At 43.5% G+C, this 19,178-nt stretch overlaps 1 protein-coding gene across 1 annotated transcript; it reads right to left on the reverse strand.

Moving 5' to 3' along the window:
* Positions 1-1,135: 1,135 nt before the first annotated feature.
* LOC111954421 (homeobox protein Meis2) lies at positions 1,136-18,224 on the reverse strand. The gene is made up of 13 exons (XM_023974159.2): positions 17,705-18,224; positions 17,195-17,427; positions 16,678-16,819; positions 16,404-16,454; positions 15,659-15,709; positions 15,289-15,435; positions 12,349-12,463; positions 7,726-7,865; positions 5,327-5,403; positions 4,172-4,230; positions 3,831-3,920; positions 2,928-3,025; positions 1,136-1,774 (listed from the first exon to the last, which is right to left on the reverse strand). Exons 1-12 carry the CDS (start codon positions 17,720-17,722, stop codon positions 2,967-2,969), a joined length of 1,182 nt encoding a protein of 393 aa, XP_023829927.1. The 5' UTR covers positions 17,723-18,224; the 3' UTR covers positions 1,136-1,774; positions 2,928-2,966.
* Between the last annotated feature and the right edge of the window lie 954 nt (positions 18,225-19,178).

A 19,178-nucleotide genomic window follows, 5' to 3' on the forward strand; every position in this document is an offset into this window, starting at 1 on the left:
TACCATTGGCCCATGAGTCTCTCATCTCGCCATAATGTAATTCTTCTCATCAATACAGCACACAATATCGTTACTGGTTGACATTGATAAACGATCCTCCAAGTAGCCCACAACATTTTTTTTCTCAGTCCAATTCACACCCCGCAATACAGACAGCCAGCTAGACAAACGAATATATCCTTGAAAAATACAGCAATATCAACAAGACTCATTATTAAACCGTATACCAACGAATTTATCTCAATCGACGTTTTGTTTAGGCTAAGTTACAAGACCCATCTTGAAATATTTTTTCCCCCTTTTTGTCGGGGGACTGATGTCATACGAAATTATTTGAAAATATATGACATTTTCCTCGAGGCTTCCACTTAATTTTTATTGCATAAGCCTATTGTGTCTTGATAAAAACGAATTAGTGTGGCTTTGGTATTCAGCGTATCTCCCTGTATTTCGAATACCGGTAGTCCTAGGTCATCCATCATTCCTGTCAGCCTCAATCGAGTAAGAAAACAGCGACAGCAATTTCGTCCCATATCGACCAAAACTGTAACTTGACCTCATGTGTGAATACGAATTGTTGTGTGTTATTACGAAAATCATTTTAATTTACAAAGATATGCGGTATTTCATAAATGTTTACCATAGATACAGAGCAGGAGGTAGCTAATGTGCAAATAACCACCAAACACCAAACCAAAAAATGCATTCAGTTCTTAATGTTATCCAAATGAATTGGGTCACAATATCGTATTATATTTTGTACAAAATATTATTAACTCAAGGCATACCTCTTATTTTTCTCTCCAAAAGGTTATTTATTTCCCAGATGAAAGGGAATATGTGCTGAAAAAAGATTCCTCCAAAAGATTTGAGGTCAAGTTTTAAAATGAGTTTTTATTTTGGTTTTTAGTGTAGAAATCCTTCCCTTCTTCCTGTGTGCTATAAAACTATTTGAATATGATCTAAATGGAAGTCAGTCAAGGATCCACCTTACCAGTATGGAGTCAGTTCATCAGCTCTTTCAGTCTTTTACTCGTATAAAAAGCGGGCTTGGTATTTTGCTGGGAGCTGGATGGAGCTGCAGACTGAGTCAATCTCTCTCTCTCTTCCACAGCACATAAAGGTGGGATCAGTGATAAACTCTCACTCTATAAACTAGTGATCACAAAGCACAAACATGGACAGAACAGTCAAATGAAAAAGCACAAGTCTATACATCACAACAGTTATTAAAAGTCTTAGTCTCCATCCTCTTTTTAGATATTCCACAGTGGTTGTTTTCAAATGGTGTGCTCATAGGATGAAGTGTGTGTGTGTGAGAATATATGTGTGTGTGTGTGTGTGTGTGTATGTACAATTGTGACAATATATCTTGAGCAAATACTTGAAAGTTCTTGTCCCAATGGTCCACCATTGTAGAAAAATAAATAAATAATTTTAAAAAAGAAAACTAATTTGTCAAAATGTTGTTGAGGTCATTTTAGCTTCTGTTGTTCATTCAGAAGTATTTTTTGTTGTTGTTGTCTGTAAATGTTGTTGTTGTTTATTCCTAGATCCTGGTCTTCCTCCAGCCATGGGGTTAGTTAGTAAAGGTCAATGTGGGCAGGGTCTGTACAGGTGTGGGTTGTCCCAGGGTAGGTGTGGTCCTCTATGCTCCAGTGCGGTTGTGAGGTGGGCGTGGTCAGATGATGGGTACAGGTGCGACTTGGGCGGAGTCACGCTTTCATTGGACCACGCGGCAGGATGGAATTTTCCCTGAGCAAACCATGGAGGCCTGTCACACAAAGAAGAAGCCTGGGTCAGTCTCTACAGAAAAACAAACATGGAACCTAAATCTTATAAGTTAAAGACAAAGCCACACATGACAGAGGCAAACTTAGGCCTTACAACATATACATACATTGGGACAGTGTTGGTTCTTTGGTGTAATTCTTAAGGGTTCCCTAATAGATAACTGTTATGGCTCTGACTCCATCATGCATAGAATAACCACATATTACTGCAAAACAACCCCACATGGGTCCATGGGTAAATTTACTGCCATCACAATCAGCATACGGTCTCACTACAGATTAAATTAGGTGAGGAGAACAGCCTCCTGTATTACGCCATTACAGTAACCGGTCAATGATCATTCAATGAGAAATGATTGGATGAAACAGTCAAAAAATGACATTGCCAACATTTATTCAGCTTGAGTGCATAAGATGTCTATGTGGGCTGTATTTAAAATTTAGGCGGTGTGCCGTCGCTGCAATCACCATCATGCTCTTTGGACTTCATTAGCAAAATCTGTGGATTATCGGGAAGGGAAAGGGGCTGTGTTGGCGGAATTGGCGCCCAGTGAAAAGTGAGGCAAACGCGGGGTTCCCTATTTACATATAAAGAGCTCAATTAATCAAGGTAAGTGTCATTATAGCGTGGCTCATTGAGCAGTGGAGTGTGGGTGTTAAATAAAATACGGTGAGCTCCAGTGCCTCCGGCAGGCGATACATCTTGATTTGTGAACTGTCAGCAGGGCCCAGAGAGCTGATAGGGCTGGAGGGGGACAGAGGGAGTCGAGAACCCCACACTCTTAATCATATCGGGCCCCGAGAAGGAGATGAGAGGAGGATGGAGAGAGGAGAAAAATGGAGAAAGAGAGAGATGGAGTGATGGAGAAGGATCGAGGAACGATTGAGGAAAGGGGTGAGAAGGAGAGGAGAGGAGGGAGAGAGCAAGAACATTTTTTAAATAGATGGGGTGTTGTGGAGGAATAGGGGGACTATTGAGGCGAAGGGTGAGGAGGAGAGGAGTAGAGAGGAGGGAGTGGGAGAAAGATTGAGAAAGAGAGAGAGGGAGTGATGGAGAGGAATAGAGAAACGACAGAGGAGGGAGGCTTGTGGGTGACAAATGTAGCAGGGGAGAGAGATTAAGGCAGTGCTTACTTCACTATCTTCTTCAGGCTTGCCTTGGTTGGAGAGGGTTTACATGTAGTGCCACTGTCCATCCATACCCATATTCATTCCCATGCCACCCATTGGTCCTGCAGAATGAGTGACAGAGAGAGGAACCAATTACATGATGCAATATACACAGGTTCATATAAAACTCTGCAATATTTAACCCATGAATAGACAAACCTGAACCAAAACTGATTCTAGGCTACATTGGTAGAAAGGAACAAATAACCAGTGGTGTAAAGTACTTAAGTAAAAATACTTTAAAGTATTACTTAAGTAGTTTTTTGGTGTATCTGTACTTTACTTTACTATTTATACTTTTGACAACTTTTACTTTTATTTCACTACATGCCAAAAGAAAATTATGTACTTTTTACTGTATACATTTTCCATGACACTCAAAAGTACGTTACATTTTGAATGCTTAGCAGGACAGGACAATGATCAAATTCACGCACTTATCAAGAGAACATCCCTGGTTATCCCTACTGCCTCTGATCTGGGGGACTGACTAAACACAAATGCTCTGTTTGTACATTATATCTAAGTGTTGGAGTGTGCCCCTGGTTATCCGTAACTAAAAAAACACACAAATGGTGCCATCTGGTTGGTTTAATATAGGGAATTTGAAATTATTTATACTTTTACTTTTACTTTCAATACTTAAGTATATTTTAAGAATATTTTTGCAATTATATTTACTTTTGATACTTAAGCATTTTTAAAACCAAATACTTTTAGACTTTTACTCAAGTCGTATTTTACTGGGTGACTTTCACTTTTACTTTAGTCATTTTCTATTAAGGTATCTTTACTTTTACTCAAGTATGACAATACAGTACTTTTTCCACCACTGCATATGACATGGTGAGAATAAAGGTTGCTTACCGCCAGGTCGAATTCCCATGTGCTGCTGTCCGTCGAGTACAAAGCCTGCCATTGGTTGACCGTCAGGGCTGTATGCTGTCCCCTGGCCCACTGTGGATGTAAAATAAACCAGAAATGGGTCAAAATAGAGATATAATACTAGATTATAATTCTATTTCTATGGTCAGTATGTTTTGAGGCCATAAAACAGAAGAGATACACCGTAACAATAAAAGTGGCATTCAAAAAATCATTATCTACATAAAAATAATCATATAGTATAGTACAATTAAATATATGACAGAGCAACATTATCATCTCATCGTATTATTATCAATTAACAAATGTAAGTTATGGTTAACCTGTTCTGTTAGACTGGTCAATCATAGGCTGTACTATTCTCCTCCTGGCGTTGATGAACCTGGAGAGATAGGGAAGATAGAATGGAGAGAAAATAGCCAATCACTGTCCGGACAAACATGGAATATACAGTTCATAAAGCTTCTCCTTGCTTTAGATCTCCTTTGCATTTATCTCCCGGGTCTACTTGATCTTACACAATCAAAGCATTCAGAAATCAAACAGAATGTGACAATTTCCTACCCCAGTTTTACTAGCGTTCTAATCTCTCGTGATCTAGGGTGTTAGGAGAAAGCCACATACAGTATCTTACCAAGTCTATTGATTTGGGTTTAGCCCCTTTAGCCTTGGGCTGTGATAAGGCTAAACGTTTTGCCAATTTTGGGCAGAGACGTACCACTACCCAAAAGAACGGACAGCTAGGTAAACTAAGCATTTGCCTGCTTTGATTAGTGTATTGAAGTAGATCCATGAGACAAATCCATAGACTTCTTAACTCCTTGGGATTAGAGGTGCACGTCTATGTAATTAGGTCTGTTGAGAATCTGATACACTTAAAAAAGACCCTACCATGGGATTCTGGGACGGGGGAGGATTAATCGCGAGAAGCCAATGTCATCTCAATTAATCCAAAACTGACCCTGTGTAAGCCCCAAGTAAAATGATGCCTTTTAGATGACACACCAGAACTGTATCCTCAAAACCAAATCCCAAATCCCCCTGTATCTGTTCCTCTTTCCCAAAATATGCTAAGCCATCTACAAAGGGGCAAGGGTGCTGGGCCTTAAATATACTTTAATCCATCATGTTATACATGTAAAATGAGGCTGGGGGATTGTGTGGGGAGGAGGGACACACACACACCTCCCCTTTAAAGTTTCAGTGTGTCCCCCAGACAGTGAAGATAGATAGAGCATGTAAAACAGTTCCATTTCAGTTCCATTTCCAAAGAGCTGAGCTTAGAACGTCTCTGCTTCTCTTAAAACATGGCTGTAGTGTAGTTGCGAATGAGAGCATATTCACCAGTGCTGGGAGGAGGCAAGAAGGAAAGATGAAAAGGAAAAGAAAGGACAGACAAAGAAGGAAAGGAAGAAAGAAGGAGAGAAGGAAGTGCAGGGGTTAGGGTTAGAGTGGGGACATTGGGGTTAGCTACTCACCAGTTGTTCACTTGCAGGATGGTGAGGCCTGTGTCCTGTGCTAGCTGCTTCTTCTGTTCCTCTGAAGGATAGGGGTGCTGTGGTAAACAGAGGACAGAAAGAGAAGAGTCTGTGCTTCAGTCGAAAAAAGAACACGCAGCTTGCATTCATTTAGAATGATCACGTCTAGAAGGAAACACCCTGAAACACCCTTTTAAAGGGAAAGTCGCTCAGGAAATGTAATCAAGCCCTGTGACCGACTCCCATCCACAGTGATCCTTGGCACATATACATACAAGTCTCTCTCTCTAGTTAGCATAAGCACAAGTGAACAACCAAGACTGACCACTGCTTGGCCCCCGCCCCAAACACTTTGGGCTTAAAGCGTGTGGCATTGTTTGACATTATTTGACATTATTTGACAAATGATCAGATGCGATACAAAGGGACACAATTGCCGCCTTTGTTAGGGCCTGAATAGGGGCCCCGGCCCCTGTCTCCCTGTCCCTGCCTCTCCGCTGGCGGTGTGACAGAGGGAGGAGGGTGGCAGATGGCAGACAGAGGTGACCCATGTACAGGGTACAGGGTCGGAGGCGCGTCCCCATTTTGGCGCTGTCAGGGCCGCAGCCACCTCCTGTGGTCATCGGGTGAAGGATGAGCTTCCAAGCACTTCATTTTTAAACAAGGCTTTCAGGCACACACACACACATGTATACACACACTCAGTCACACAAGCGTGTACACACATGCAAGCATATAGCACACACACACAGAAACCGACATGGTAGTGACAAAGGCCACTGTTACCACAAGTGATCGTCATGGTCACCTCCCAGCTTGGTGGCTGACAGTCTAGTGACGGATGGCTCAGTGCTCCTCCCTCAACCCAGCAGAACCCCTCTGTCTAAAAAACAACAACACTTTGCTAATATCCCACAGACTGTTGTCACGTTGGGGCCTCTCTCCAATGTACAACCAAATTTACTCAGGTCACTCTGGGGCAACCTGTCATTGAGCTGTGGACTTAATCCTTTTATCTCCTAGCAGAGGAAAGGGTCTCATGGTTGAACAAGAGGACCCTTTTACAGCTGCATTTCAAAACGCAATGTATGTTTGTCGTAACTAATTATATACATTGTCTAGAACAGAGCTTCACAAAGATCTGTCTTCACCAGCATGCAGATGGAGGTCTTCAAACAGAATGGCTCGCATGGAAACCAACAGTTACTGTATGGCCATGCTAATGGGCCAATAAGGAATCCTAGAAGTAATGTAAACCTTACACAGCTGCTTTCTCTATAGCTTTGTAGAGGAGGATCCTTAGAGTTCTTCCTCAGAATAGGGACCACAAAAGCTGGAGGCTAAGACCATCCAGAGAACCCCCCCCCCCCCTGTCCCTTCTCCGATGCCAGCCTCAACGGTAAAGTCGGGACAAAACATAATCCGGCTCCTTTCACAATTCACACCCTCCGCGGCCCGATGAATGCTTGATCGCCTGGGTGTTGCAACTGGACCATTCAGAGGACATTGAGGGGCCCTCACACAGTGTTCACGAGGCACATCCTGCCACGACAAACACTTGTGCTTAACCAATTAGGCTGAAAAGGGGGAACAGAGAGGGGATAATTAAATTAGCCCTTCTTTGCCTCTTCTTTTTTAACTGGGGAATCTAAAGGTGGGTTTTTAGGGGAAAGGATTGCTGCCTGTGTACAGGAGCTGTGTGGCCGCTTTTCACCCGGCAACCAAATAAGAGGCTATGAAAACATCTGAGAGCGGGAAGAGGAGAAAAGTAGAAAAACTGAGGAGTAAGAGGCAGTGGCGGCGTCTTTTAGGTCCGTAGATAAAAGGTGAAACTCTCCTCATTGACGATTGGTTGGAAGTCGTTGGAATGTGAGCTAGTCCTTTCACTTTGGGAAAGTAGCCTATTCTGTTTTTGTAAAACGTAGTTCAGACGCTGAGTAAAGTGGCATCATTCCTAACAAGTGTGGTATGATGGAGAGGCCACGTTTAGACAACATACGCTACTTGTCTTTTACACAGCTCTCTGTGCCTTTGTCTCAATGACTGTTCTCACTAAGAAAACATCCGGGAGAAAACTGCCCGGCGAAGGACTACAAAGCCACAGGCCGACGCCCTTGTGTTGTTGCGCATTGAGTGTTGGATGCAAGGCCTTCAGTTCTCAACCGTTATTACTATTGCCCCTAGGGGTACTTGGCCTACTCTCAGGGGGTACTAGACAAGAGCCATAAGATATGGACAAGATATGGACAAATAATAGGCTTCATGGTTAAATCGATAATAGTCATGACCAGTTGCACCTGACGGTGTGATTGGTGTACAATAACCCAAAATAAGGTTGAGAACCACTGCATGAAGGGAGAATGTCTGGAGCTGGTGCTAGGCTCGGCCTGCCGTCTTACCGTAAGGTGCTGGAAGAGCCACGCTCGCATGATATTGGTGGCCACTTTGGGGAAGATGCCTCTCTTCTTCTGCCTCTTCTTGTCCTGGTCGTCCTCGTCCCCTGTGCCCGGCGACGCGAGGCTGTTGTCGAGGCCGTCTCCTGCGATAAGAGGAAGAAGTAGAGAAGAGAGGTGGCGGGATACGTTAGGAGAGAGAAGGCTTTCATTTCGGCACGTCGCCTCCGTTCGCCACGAACACACATTAAAAGTGCAGCAGAGGTCTAGGGCACGGCAACAGCATAGCAACACAATATTCCACATATCGTTCACATTTGCATCTCCTCATCCACACTCTGCTACAGTGTCTGGATATTGAAGAGAGGTTCATACAGTATGCTGTACTGAGAGACCTCAATGAAAAAGCCAAGTTATTAACTCAATCTGAGCTACACGTTTGACATGAAGTAATGACTGCGGGATCCGGGCTGTACACTTGACATGAATAATGACTGTTAGTGCCGTGGCCGGACACAATGCACAGGCAGCAGCGTATTTATTTATATACGCCGCCGTTTGATATAGACTAATGATTTGGTTATAAAAAAAGAAAAACACGAACAATAACAAAAACAACAATTGTAACCTCATGGTTAAAGCTATAAGAGGACAATAACATATCAAACATTTGGCTAGGGATGTGTTGGGGGATGGTTGGGGGGGTTGTGGTCATTTCCCCTCAAGCCCCCCCATGTGTTCAGTGACCCACACCCCACCCCTTCCACACCCCCCTCCAGTCTGTCTGTGTTGGATTGTCGGACCCACACACACACGCACACGCACACAAACACGCACGCATGCACGCATGCACACGCACACATGCACACGCACACACACGCCCGTACGCCACCTCTCCTCCTGGCATTATTAGCAGGGCATCTTCGTTCGATTTCTGCGGGAACCTTCACACGGATCAAGGCTTCCTTTTAAACTGAGATTTCCGCGGCTTCTGCCCCTGCCCTTGCTCCCCATCACAGCACTCTCTGTGCCCTCTCTCCATGTCTCTCCTTCTCCCTCTCCGCCATTAATTGTGCATCAGCAGAGATGATTTACTTTTAACAGTGGTGGTTATTTTTCTTGCCCTCTGGGCAGAGATGCCTTGAAAGCCTGCCTGGAGGGCATGTGAATAATGCATCTGAGAGACCCCTCCCCCAGGGCGGGACAGGAACCCTACTTTTCTTAAGATTTGCCCTGGCATGTCTTTTTGTTTTTGGGGATGCATCAATCAAAGGGGCTTCTATATATGCACCCATATTCATGCATAAATATTTAAGCTAATGAATATTGACATTAAAAAGGATGAGTTGGACTGAGTGGGGTGGGACGGGGGTGAGGGGAGGGAGAGGAGGGGGGGTGGGAGTTTTGACGGATGGTGTAATCCGTGGACCGGACAGGGCATAGGTGATGCTTCACTTTGTTCTCCATACCCCACCTTCTCTGTCTGTAGATGTTATAACAAGTTGTTATAACAGTTTAATTCTCTAAGGAAATGATGAGGTTTGTTGTGGGTGCAGAGTACTTGAAGGATGGTGTTGAAGAGATCTGTCATTTCAGAGAGGACAGTTAGTATCCCGTCTCACAGGCTGGGAGAGACACCACTCAAGACATGCCTTGAGTGGTGAAATAATCAATACAAACTATGCCAATCAATCATTAAACGTTAAACGCTCGGGCTTAGCGGGAAATCAAAATGACCAAAACCAATATTGGTCATTTTAAGTAATTTTGTCCCTGAAGCAAATAACTGAAAAAAATAAGAGAAAAAAAGAAAGAAAGACAGGACAGAACTCACTAGCATGGCCTAATTATATCTAAGGAACGTCAACCCCCCTCCTGCCCCCCTCCTCCTCTCCCCCATCCTTCTCTTTTTTCCTGCTCCAGAGAGGGAAGGCCTCAGGGCAGATCCTCCGCTACGCTAATCACTTCTGACTGTTCCCTGGCAACTCAGCCAATCTAACCAGTGTGATGGTGCACTACTCACAAAGTTGTACCCATGGAACTCTCCTCCCGTGACCTAGCCCCCTTCGCCTGCCTGCTTGCCCAGCTCCCTCCCTGCATGCCCCAGTGTCTACACGCGTAACATAGAGGAGGGGGGGGGGGGGGGGCGGGCCTCTGGCGCAAAGAAAGCTGGAGTATCGCCTCGGGCGCTTTAGGAAAAACAGTACCCTAAGATATGAAGAAGAGAGGCATCCTTGTCTGACTTCCGCTTCCACCCCCCCACTTCCCTGCCTCTCTCTCTTTTTATCTCTCGTCCTCTCTCCCATCAACAACAGCAGAGACCAGTTGTCCTACAGTCAGGTATAAACTGGGACAACTAGAGGCAAGAGAATCCCCATGATGACATGTCCATATGACAAAGTGCAGGGTGGGCTACTAGCTAGCAGAACTGATTGCTGTATCCCGGTCCTGCATCGGTGATGCGAGCCCAGTGCAGCTTGCTTAATGAGCTCACCGGGACCTGATCCATCACCAGTGACACTTCTCAGCCCTCCTGTTATTACCCATGATGCACGCTGCTAAATGGGAGCTGCTGTCTGGCAGCTTGCCAAAACACGGCCGAATCCATAGCGTGAAGATCTTGATAATTGCTGAATCTTCTCCCCAGATCATGCATATGTCTAGAATTGTGCCTTCCGTAGGCCTATATCCTATTGACGGCGAGTGGTGATTGATAGGGGTTAGATGGAGATGAACACTTATAGTTCTCCTGTCCCACTCCCTTGTTATTTGTGAGAACATTTTGTGACAGGTTCTATAGGGACATTAGCCTGCAGTGTCATTGCTGTTCCGGATGCCATCTTCGGTGGAATCCGGAGGAGACTAAAAGATGCACTGACTGCATCCTGTTTCTTCCCTCTCTGCATTCCCCTCTTGTACAGGAGCTTTGCGGCCAGCTATCTCCCCTTGGGTTCCTTTCCTTTTTGCCTTTGTCATGGACATTCAAAACCCCTCCCCAAAAAAACATTCCTAGGATATCTCAGCCTTTTTAGCTCTGCCCCTGTGCCCCATCTGAGAGAGTCACCCTGGGGGAGGTGTTATCAAAGAGAAAGCCCTCTGCACATCACACAGCTTACAAGGAAACAACCAAAGACTGTATAAGCCATGGGTTAGCGGTTAGCCACATGGCTAACATAGCCACACAGCCATAACCATACCACCACCAACTAACCACATATCAAATACATGTGGTTGATACTACACGACAACCACGCGGCAACCAACCATAAGGCTCCCAGATTAGTTAAGATTGTACGTTAACTCTTTAAAGGCTTTTATCATTGGCCCAGAAAACCATGACTAATGTCCATTAGGACAATAGGAGCTCCCTCATAGTAGCAGGTGCTTTGAAGAGCATCGGCAATCTCCTACCCAGGTCTGCACTACTGACGTAAGGGCCCCACTTTGGGCCCCAGTTCCCTTCCTATGTTAAAAGTGTTTGCTTTCCTCATCCCCTTGAATGAGAAAAGGGGATGAAAACAAGGGATGGAAACGAGGGATGAAAAAGGGCAAAGGGGCCCTAGGAGGAGCACGAGGAGCAGCAGGTAGGCACGGCAGCATCAGATCCTGCTACCAGGGGCTTTTTCTCCTCTTTGTTCATCCATACATAAAGTGGCTCTGTCCTTCCCAGCTCCACGGCAGGGGGGATTGTGCTTCCCCCGTCCTCTATGCATTCTCTACCCAGGTCAAAAGGGCAGGGAGGCATGGACCTTGGGTGTTCCCCCGCTGTTGTTTAAAAAAAGCCCTCCCGAGGAACCAAGGAAAAAGTCATTCACACCCATCCTCTTCCCCTCTATTTGCTGACATACAAGTCAGATACACAGTGTTACTGTGTTAAAGCATCCAATTACATTACAAATAAATGCAGGCATGGATATTAAGTGCAATTTGTTTGACATGTTTTCAGATAGTTAGGATAAGTGAGGAAACTGTGGTAAAATCAGAGGAGGAAGAGACTTAATCTGTGTTTCTGACTGTCCTTTCATCCTCTGAATTGCTCTTGTCTTGCAAAGCATCCTCCCATTGTTTAGCTCAATGCCCTGGCTATTGATGCCTGATGGGCAGAGGGTGGTAAGTTGCTTTAAAGTCTATTCTATTTTTACTGTGGCCATAGGAGATAAAAAGAAAAACAAGTCATAAAACCGTTATAGACTCCACTGAGCAAATCACAGGCCAAATTAACAGCCGACACACGGACAGCAACCCAAGTAGGCTACACTACAGCAATGCTCGGCAGAATCATGCAAAACCAGTAATTGGCAGTAATGACACTCATCAGACAAGCCATCATATAACAGAGACCAGATTAAACTATAGAACTCTTTCCATGACCTGACCTCGATAAGTGATAAACCACAAAGTCACTATCAAAACTCAATCAAATAGCTGTTGATTCAACAACAACATCTCATCAACTTTATCTGAATGATAAGGATAGAGCAACAACAACCGCTTATCATTAGGATCTCTGGAAAGACTAAGTTTACCCTATAGCCTACAAAGAAAAGACCATTGCCTTTGTATGGGGTCAGCACTGAGGTCAACCTTTGATATGGAGTTGAGTCTAAAGAGAAGCTGTGGGTCTCTTACCGAGTTCACTGCTGTTGTCCCCACTCTGGGAGACGTGGCCCCCGCTGGAGGGCCCCGGGGTGCCCACAGAAGGCGTGGAGTGGGCGTCTTCCAGGTCTCTCCAGGACGCCGGGTTCTGGGGTCCACAGAGGTTCATCGGGTCATAAACATATCCCACATCCCGGCCACACACCAGGAGAGGAGGGAGAGAGAGAGAGATCACATTAGAAAGCAGTGGAACAGTATGCCATTACTCAATATCAATGTAACTCCCGGACACACACGCACGCACCGCTTCTCTCTCCTCATTATTAGCCGATATACCACAGCACACAATATGGAACAATATGACCCTGACCACAATAAGAAAATAGAACAAGTTCCAAACAATCGATAATCCCAAACTCTAAGTTACCATTTTCCCTGAAACTGAGATGGCCCCCCAAAAAAGAACAAACAAAAACAAATAGAGTTTATATTCAGCTAAACCTGCTAATACTGTAGAGCAAAACCGATCAGCATCAGAGCTCCAGCAACACTCCTCCCTATCCTGAATCAGAAGCCCAGTATCTGTCCGAACCCCTATTTATTGGGCCATATAAGGGCAGGGACCATGGTACTTAGACAGACTTAAGCTGAGGGCCAAACAGCAGAGCAACCTCTTCAGCCTCCTGGCGTCAGCTGTTTGCCGGATGGTGCTCAGATGAAGAGCTCAGCCAACGACAAGAATAATCACGGCAACAATGGCAGCGCAGTGTGAATGATGCCTCTCGACGAGCTCGACGAGCAGACCCCTTTTCCATCCCAACACACAGTAATTAGAAAGCTGTTTGTGTGGCGGCCCCATTCAAAGTGCCATGTGTTTTCACGTGTATCAAGCAAACGAAGGGGGTTCTTTACTCACACACACTCCAGCTGTTAAGATTACATTAATTACTGATACAGTGTGGTCCATCGTTCTTTAAAATGTATCATAAAAACTGAGACCCATAAAGGCAGAGAAGTTGATGAGATAAATAAGACATTATGATATCTGGATTGATTTCTCAACTCACATGGTCTTCAAATCATATTAAAAATGGCAGTATCAACTAGCTGGTTAACCTGATTCAAATATCAATTTTTCAAGCCAGTCGTACCTTAACTCAAATGAGTCTGTAAATGTGCGATTTAAACATAGATATAAAAAGGTGCTGTCTCTTGGCTATGGGCTGGGTTGTGCACTCAAAGAGGGAGATGAGCTCACATTTGCATAAGAGCAGGGGATGGAAAAAGAGAGGCAGAACTTGATGCCACTTAGAGAAGCATACTCAGACCAATATACTTTCTTGCCCTCACACATTGTATCACTGTGAGGGTTAGCCTTCACTATAGAAATAGAATGAGTAGAGGAAACATAGTTCTAAACTCCACAAGATTTTTTTGATAAATTTCTCACACATACACTAGTAGCCGTTAGTATCACAAGTCACACAAATGTTACTGAAATCATGCAAATGGGCAAGACTTGAAACGGAGGCTAAAGTTGCCTTCGCCAGCACATAGCTAACATAAACAAACAGCTGGTGTTTCTTCTCAAACTTGAACTAGGCCCAACATATGGTGTGGTTGGCGTTCACATACACCATTCTGTGTGTGTACTGCGTGTGCCCTCACACCCAGAGAACTACAGCTCATACATAATGCAGCGGATGAAGTGGTCCTGTATGGCTCCGGTGGTAGAGCATAGCGCTCGCGACACCAGGATTGTAAGCTTGATTCCCGGGGCCTACCATACATCAAATGTATGCACACATGACCGCAAGTCCTTTTGGAATAAAAGCGTCTGCTAAACGGCATATATTATATTACGAAAGGTGAACTGGATCCCAGGATGACCAGCAGGAAAATGTTCTGTCTTGACAGACGAATGAACCTTGACAATGTTTGTTTGTGTCTACAACCGCCGAATCAACAAAGTGCAACATCATCCAAAAATGGAAGTGGATGTGGACAGTGGATAGCATTTCTTTGGCTTACTTCTGAAAAATCGACTATACATGACAGTAATCTAATGTGAGGAATCTCCCTCAACACAAAGTTCCTGCCATTGCTCCAATGCTAAGGTTCAGGAACCATGCCATCTGAGATGACATGTGTGCCAGGGGGAGTGGGTATTGGGAAGAGGAAGAGCCAGAGTAGGGCGCACGCTATGGGCACATGGATTGACAAAGACCCCCCTCTTTACTGACAATAATAATCTGATTGGATTAGCATTCAAGTGTAAAATCAAACACTAGAAGGGGAAGGAGAGGAGAAAGACCAAACAGGACACATCCAGCTGTACTAATCCATTACCTCAAAGTAAAAACATCAAAAATGCAATTTAGGAAAGAATAGAAAATTATAGAAAATTGACTTAGGACATTTCTAATAAGCACATTCTCATCTAATATACAAAATATGCCATTGGCAGACGCTTTTATCCAAAGCGGCTTACAGTCATGCGTGCATACAATTGTCATTTTCTCTCGCTCTCTCTCTGATAAACAGATAAAGTAGATGATTTATACAATAGAGCAGAAGAAGGTTAAGAACGAAATAAATCATTCCCTCTCTAATTCGTCCTCTATTTAAGAAGGCTCTATGAAACTTCCCTACACACCACCAGGACAAAATATAATGGAAACACACACACATGAATTAAGGGACTGACTGTCTCAGTTTTGCACACACTAATGTGCATTAGATAACGTTTTGTTAATAGGTTATTAATACAAAAATCGTTTAATACCAGTAAATTACATTTTTACCGTTTATTTTAAAAGCTGTTGATTACATTTGTTATCTATTAAACTGACTCACAATTACGCACATTTCTTGAAATTATATTTTTTTGTACGTCACAAACACCATGTTATTGGGACACCTTGTCAAAAGTAGCACCAATATGTAGGCTAATTTCAAAGCCGAGCCACTCACGTGATCTGCTAGATTTGTGGCAGATCCTGTCAGGTCATCGAAGTCTGATTTGCAGCCATCTCGGTCGTCTATGACCAAGTCGATGGGCATTTTGCCTTTCAAACAACTGATGTACCGATGGCAGAAGTTGTCGCAGAGCTCGTGCACCTATTCCATGAAAATTCGTGTTAGCCTCACTCTTAACACATGACATCCGTGCAGCAGCCAGGTAAACTATATGCTTAGTGTGTTCGAGTAAAATATGCAGTTATGAGTACAACTGTGCGATTATCAGTGATTGCAGGACGTTTTGACAAAAATATAGAATAACACAAAAAAAGCACAGAGTAAAGCATTAAATATAGGTCTACAATATAGCAACATAATTTACCTTCTCTAATTCCAAAAGATGAAATCGTAATACTTGTATAGCTTGGATCATCTGGAAAAGGAAAATATACGAGTTAGGCTTTATTCATGCTGGCATGTTGACCTCAAATGGATATTAACTAGCCTATCGTCGCTTGAAAAGCTCATCTAAAGAAACTTCTCAACAACAAAAAAAGAATAAAACGCCCATATTTTCCTATTAACGAGCATATTATAAAACTTCAGAAGCTATTCTGAATATATTTTCTTGGTCCTAGAGTCATGAAATGTTCAGAGTACATTGAGGGGAGTTACTGCTTTCAATTAATGTAAAAAAAAAAAAGAAGAAAATTGGCGAAAACGGAGATGAGGTTTTCATTAGACAGCAACGCTATGTAATAACCCCATAAATGCATGAACGCCCACTGCAGGCATATACAGTAAAGAAAGTGATATGTAACAGTATTCTACATGACTTAAAACAATGTATTTTCTTATTCAAATGGATTCAATAGCACAGCAATGGTTCCTAGAGTCCCTGCTTTGGGGATGCCCAAGGCAAGGACCTTCGCGGCTTCCCACTGCAGAGTGGGAATGTGTCTTTGGATAGATGACTCGTCTGCGTTTCCTGTTGCTCCTTCAAATGAACGTTCTGAATATCCGTGTTGTGTTCAAATAAAGTGAACTCAAAACAAGCCCATAGCACACTATTTATCCAGCTGCGCAATTGATGCGTAATCAGTGGATTTACAGGTTAACTTGCTTACCAAGTTGTCCAACTCTGGATTCGATGAAAATAACGGTTTCTCTGCACGTATCTATAAAAAAATATATATAATATGAGTCGATTGTCTGCATACAGCAATCAATCAGTCCATCAATCGATCAATTAATCAGTCAATCAATCCATCCACCTATCAATCAAACATTAAATAAATTAAGGAAAACATGTTTAACATTTACAGTAGCCTTCACAACAATAATATCTGTATCCCTATTTTTGCTGACAAAACGTGGCTTAATAAACCACAAGTAGCCTACCTGTTTTGCAAAGACAGCGATGTCTTCGTTGAAGGAGTCTGAGGAGCAGACATCGCCGCCCGCTACTCCAGGCTCCCTCGGTGTGCAGGTCGCCAACTCACACTTCTCAAACACCAGTGCTAGCAGAGGGAATAACGGGTGACTGCAACATGATGGAAACAAAACGTGAATATGTGTTCCCACTTTCCAGGAATATTAAATAAAAACATGTTTTAAGTGGACTGCATTGCACTTGATCCGTGTTTTATATTTCTGGGTGGCCTACAATAGCTGACAAAAGGGAAGTATCTCCACTCAGAGTAAGGGCCGAATCTTGAGATGCAATATGCTCATAAAATAGGCCTAGATTGTTTTGCGCAAAATGAATGAAATTCGATTTACTCAATCATGTCAAGTTAGGATTTGGTTCTAACGTCTGACTAAATGCTTTTAAATACTTCACTTGTAACTGTAATTTGTAGGCTATATCAAAAATAAGAAAACCCAGTGTAAACCATGGGAAAATTCTGATGCACACCCATAGATTTGATCTTTGTCTCTTTTTAGTCCGTCGTTGACAGCGCTGCCCATGCTGCTGGGCATGATGTTGTGGGGTGCGTGGGCTCCATAGTGCTGCGTTGGATGTGGAGGCGGACCGTGGTTCAGGTGGTGGACTTGCGGAAGCGGCCGGGGAGCATGCGGGTCTCCATACATAGACGCCGGGAGTCCAACTCCGTCCATCCCACCACCATAGTGGGCCAGCTCATCGTACTGGACGGAGAAATACAGTTAAGTGTGAGAAACTCGAGGACTGTCTGTTGGCATGCTTCTATCACGGATATAAGAGAGGCTACAGACATCCCCTCCAAACACAAGCCTTTATGCATGAGGATGACAGTGAACATTAATCTAATCAAATTGCCCATGCATGGAAAACAGAACAATGCATCGAATACAGGGTCCAGACTTCTTATGGGTATTCCAAAAGGAAATTGCATTCAGTTTGATCAACTCAGAAATTACACATTGCAAGTGCACTAAGACCTACCCTTTGCGCCATCGACATGCGCTTGTCTTGGAGATACAGAGAGATAAGAAACAGCTACTGACTCAGTCCGCAGAGAAGGTGGTGTATGAAGTTGAGACTTTTACGTCCAATTGAATATTTTAATCCGCAGTGGCAATAAAAAGGAAACCCGCAGCAAGGAGAAGATGTGTATTTTTTCAAGAATAATTAATGCAATAGCCTAAATGGCGAAATCACCATGACGGATAAAACTAACTAAGAACCTTCGGTTAAAAGTTTTTCTAATAAGCGCATCGACAACCCTCGTGTATTGGTCCTGCTGTCAATCACCGAGACTGCTTGTCAAGGTAATCTATAGCCCATACAGTTGATAGAGAGGATTCGTTCCAGAAGGCCGTATATTGCTTCCAACGCACCGTTTTCCCTTTTTGAATGAAATGTAGCCTAAGAAGAAAGAACTTCCCAGGATAAACAGGCTATATCGATGCGTCGGTCCTCGTGGCCATTGCCTCCTGCTCTGAAATGTGAAGGTGTCAGTGAATGTTTGCAGGTTGGCTGTGAGCGCGCTTATAGGATAGACTGGCTCCACTGATCAGCGGTAGAAGGTGATGACGGAACCTGGAAAGAGGGAGGGTTTAACCAGTCCCATACTGCCAAATAAAGGGGGACTGGAGTGAAGCCCATGACACGCCAACGAATGTTGTTTGCATTGGATAAGGCAGAGGGTGACGCAAAATAACTGTCACATCTTGTCACCAAGGCGGTGAGGATATCCATTGCAATTAGCGCTAGAAAGGAATTTGGTGGATGACAATTCAACACTTTAACTATTCCCCTTGAACGTAACCGTCAAGAAAACTGTACTTATTTGTTTTAATGATCTAACTTTTCCAAATGTCTGATTATTTTTAGAGCAGTCTTGAGAAAATATAATTATATTCCACTTTCTGTACTAATGATCAAGGTATAGGCTTACATTATAGCATGCATAGTATAGGCTATGGATAGGATATAAAACAGGAGTTGAATTTCGGCGCAAATAGCCTCACTCAGCCTTGACATTGGTCACTCAGTCATATTTTGATATACACTCTTAGAAAAAAAGGTTCTGGATAGAACCAAAAAGGGTTCTAGTGCTTGCTTCATATATGGCACCCCTAAAGGTTCTATTTATAACCCTTTTGCAGGGTTCCATATAGAACCCTTGGGTTCCATATAAGATTATATGCGGAACCAATATCGGTTCTTTATAGAACGATGTATGAAGCAAGCACAGAACCTTTTTTGGTTCTATCTAGAACCTTTTTTTCTATGAGTGTGGCATATATATAGGTTGAATCGGATATATTTTGGGCACATATTTTGCTCTTTATGACAGATATGGGTACCTTGAAGTAAGCCTTCCGGTCCAGCGCCAGGATTGGATAACAATGCATCCGTAAACAGAGTTTAGGCTACAGACACTATACATGTATATTGTGGTCAGCGTATGAAG

The sequence above is a fragment of the Salvelinus sp. IW2-2015 genome, linkage group LG28 (genome assembly GCF_002910315.2).
Source record: "Salvelinus sp. IW2-2015 linkage group LG28, ASM291031v2, whole genome shotgun sequence".
In the NCBI taxonomy this organism is placed as follows: Eukaryota; Metazoa; Chordata; class Actinopteri; order Salmoniformes; family Salmonidae; genus Salvelinus; species Salvelinus sp. IW2-2015.

Bases quoted from the DNA above. Each gene is read 5' to 3' on its own strand.
- LOC111954421 (XM_023974159.2), bottom strand. The intron at 12,464-15,288 runs GTGAGTGGCTCG...TGTGGACCCCAG, and splicing joins CCACAAATCTAGCAGATCAC to AACCCGGCGTCCTGGAGAGA. The intron at 3,921-4,171 runs GTTAACCATAAC...TTACATCCACAG, and splicing joins TGACCAGTCTAACAGAACAG to TGGGCCAGGGGACAGCATAC.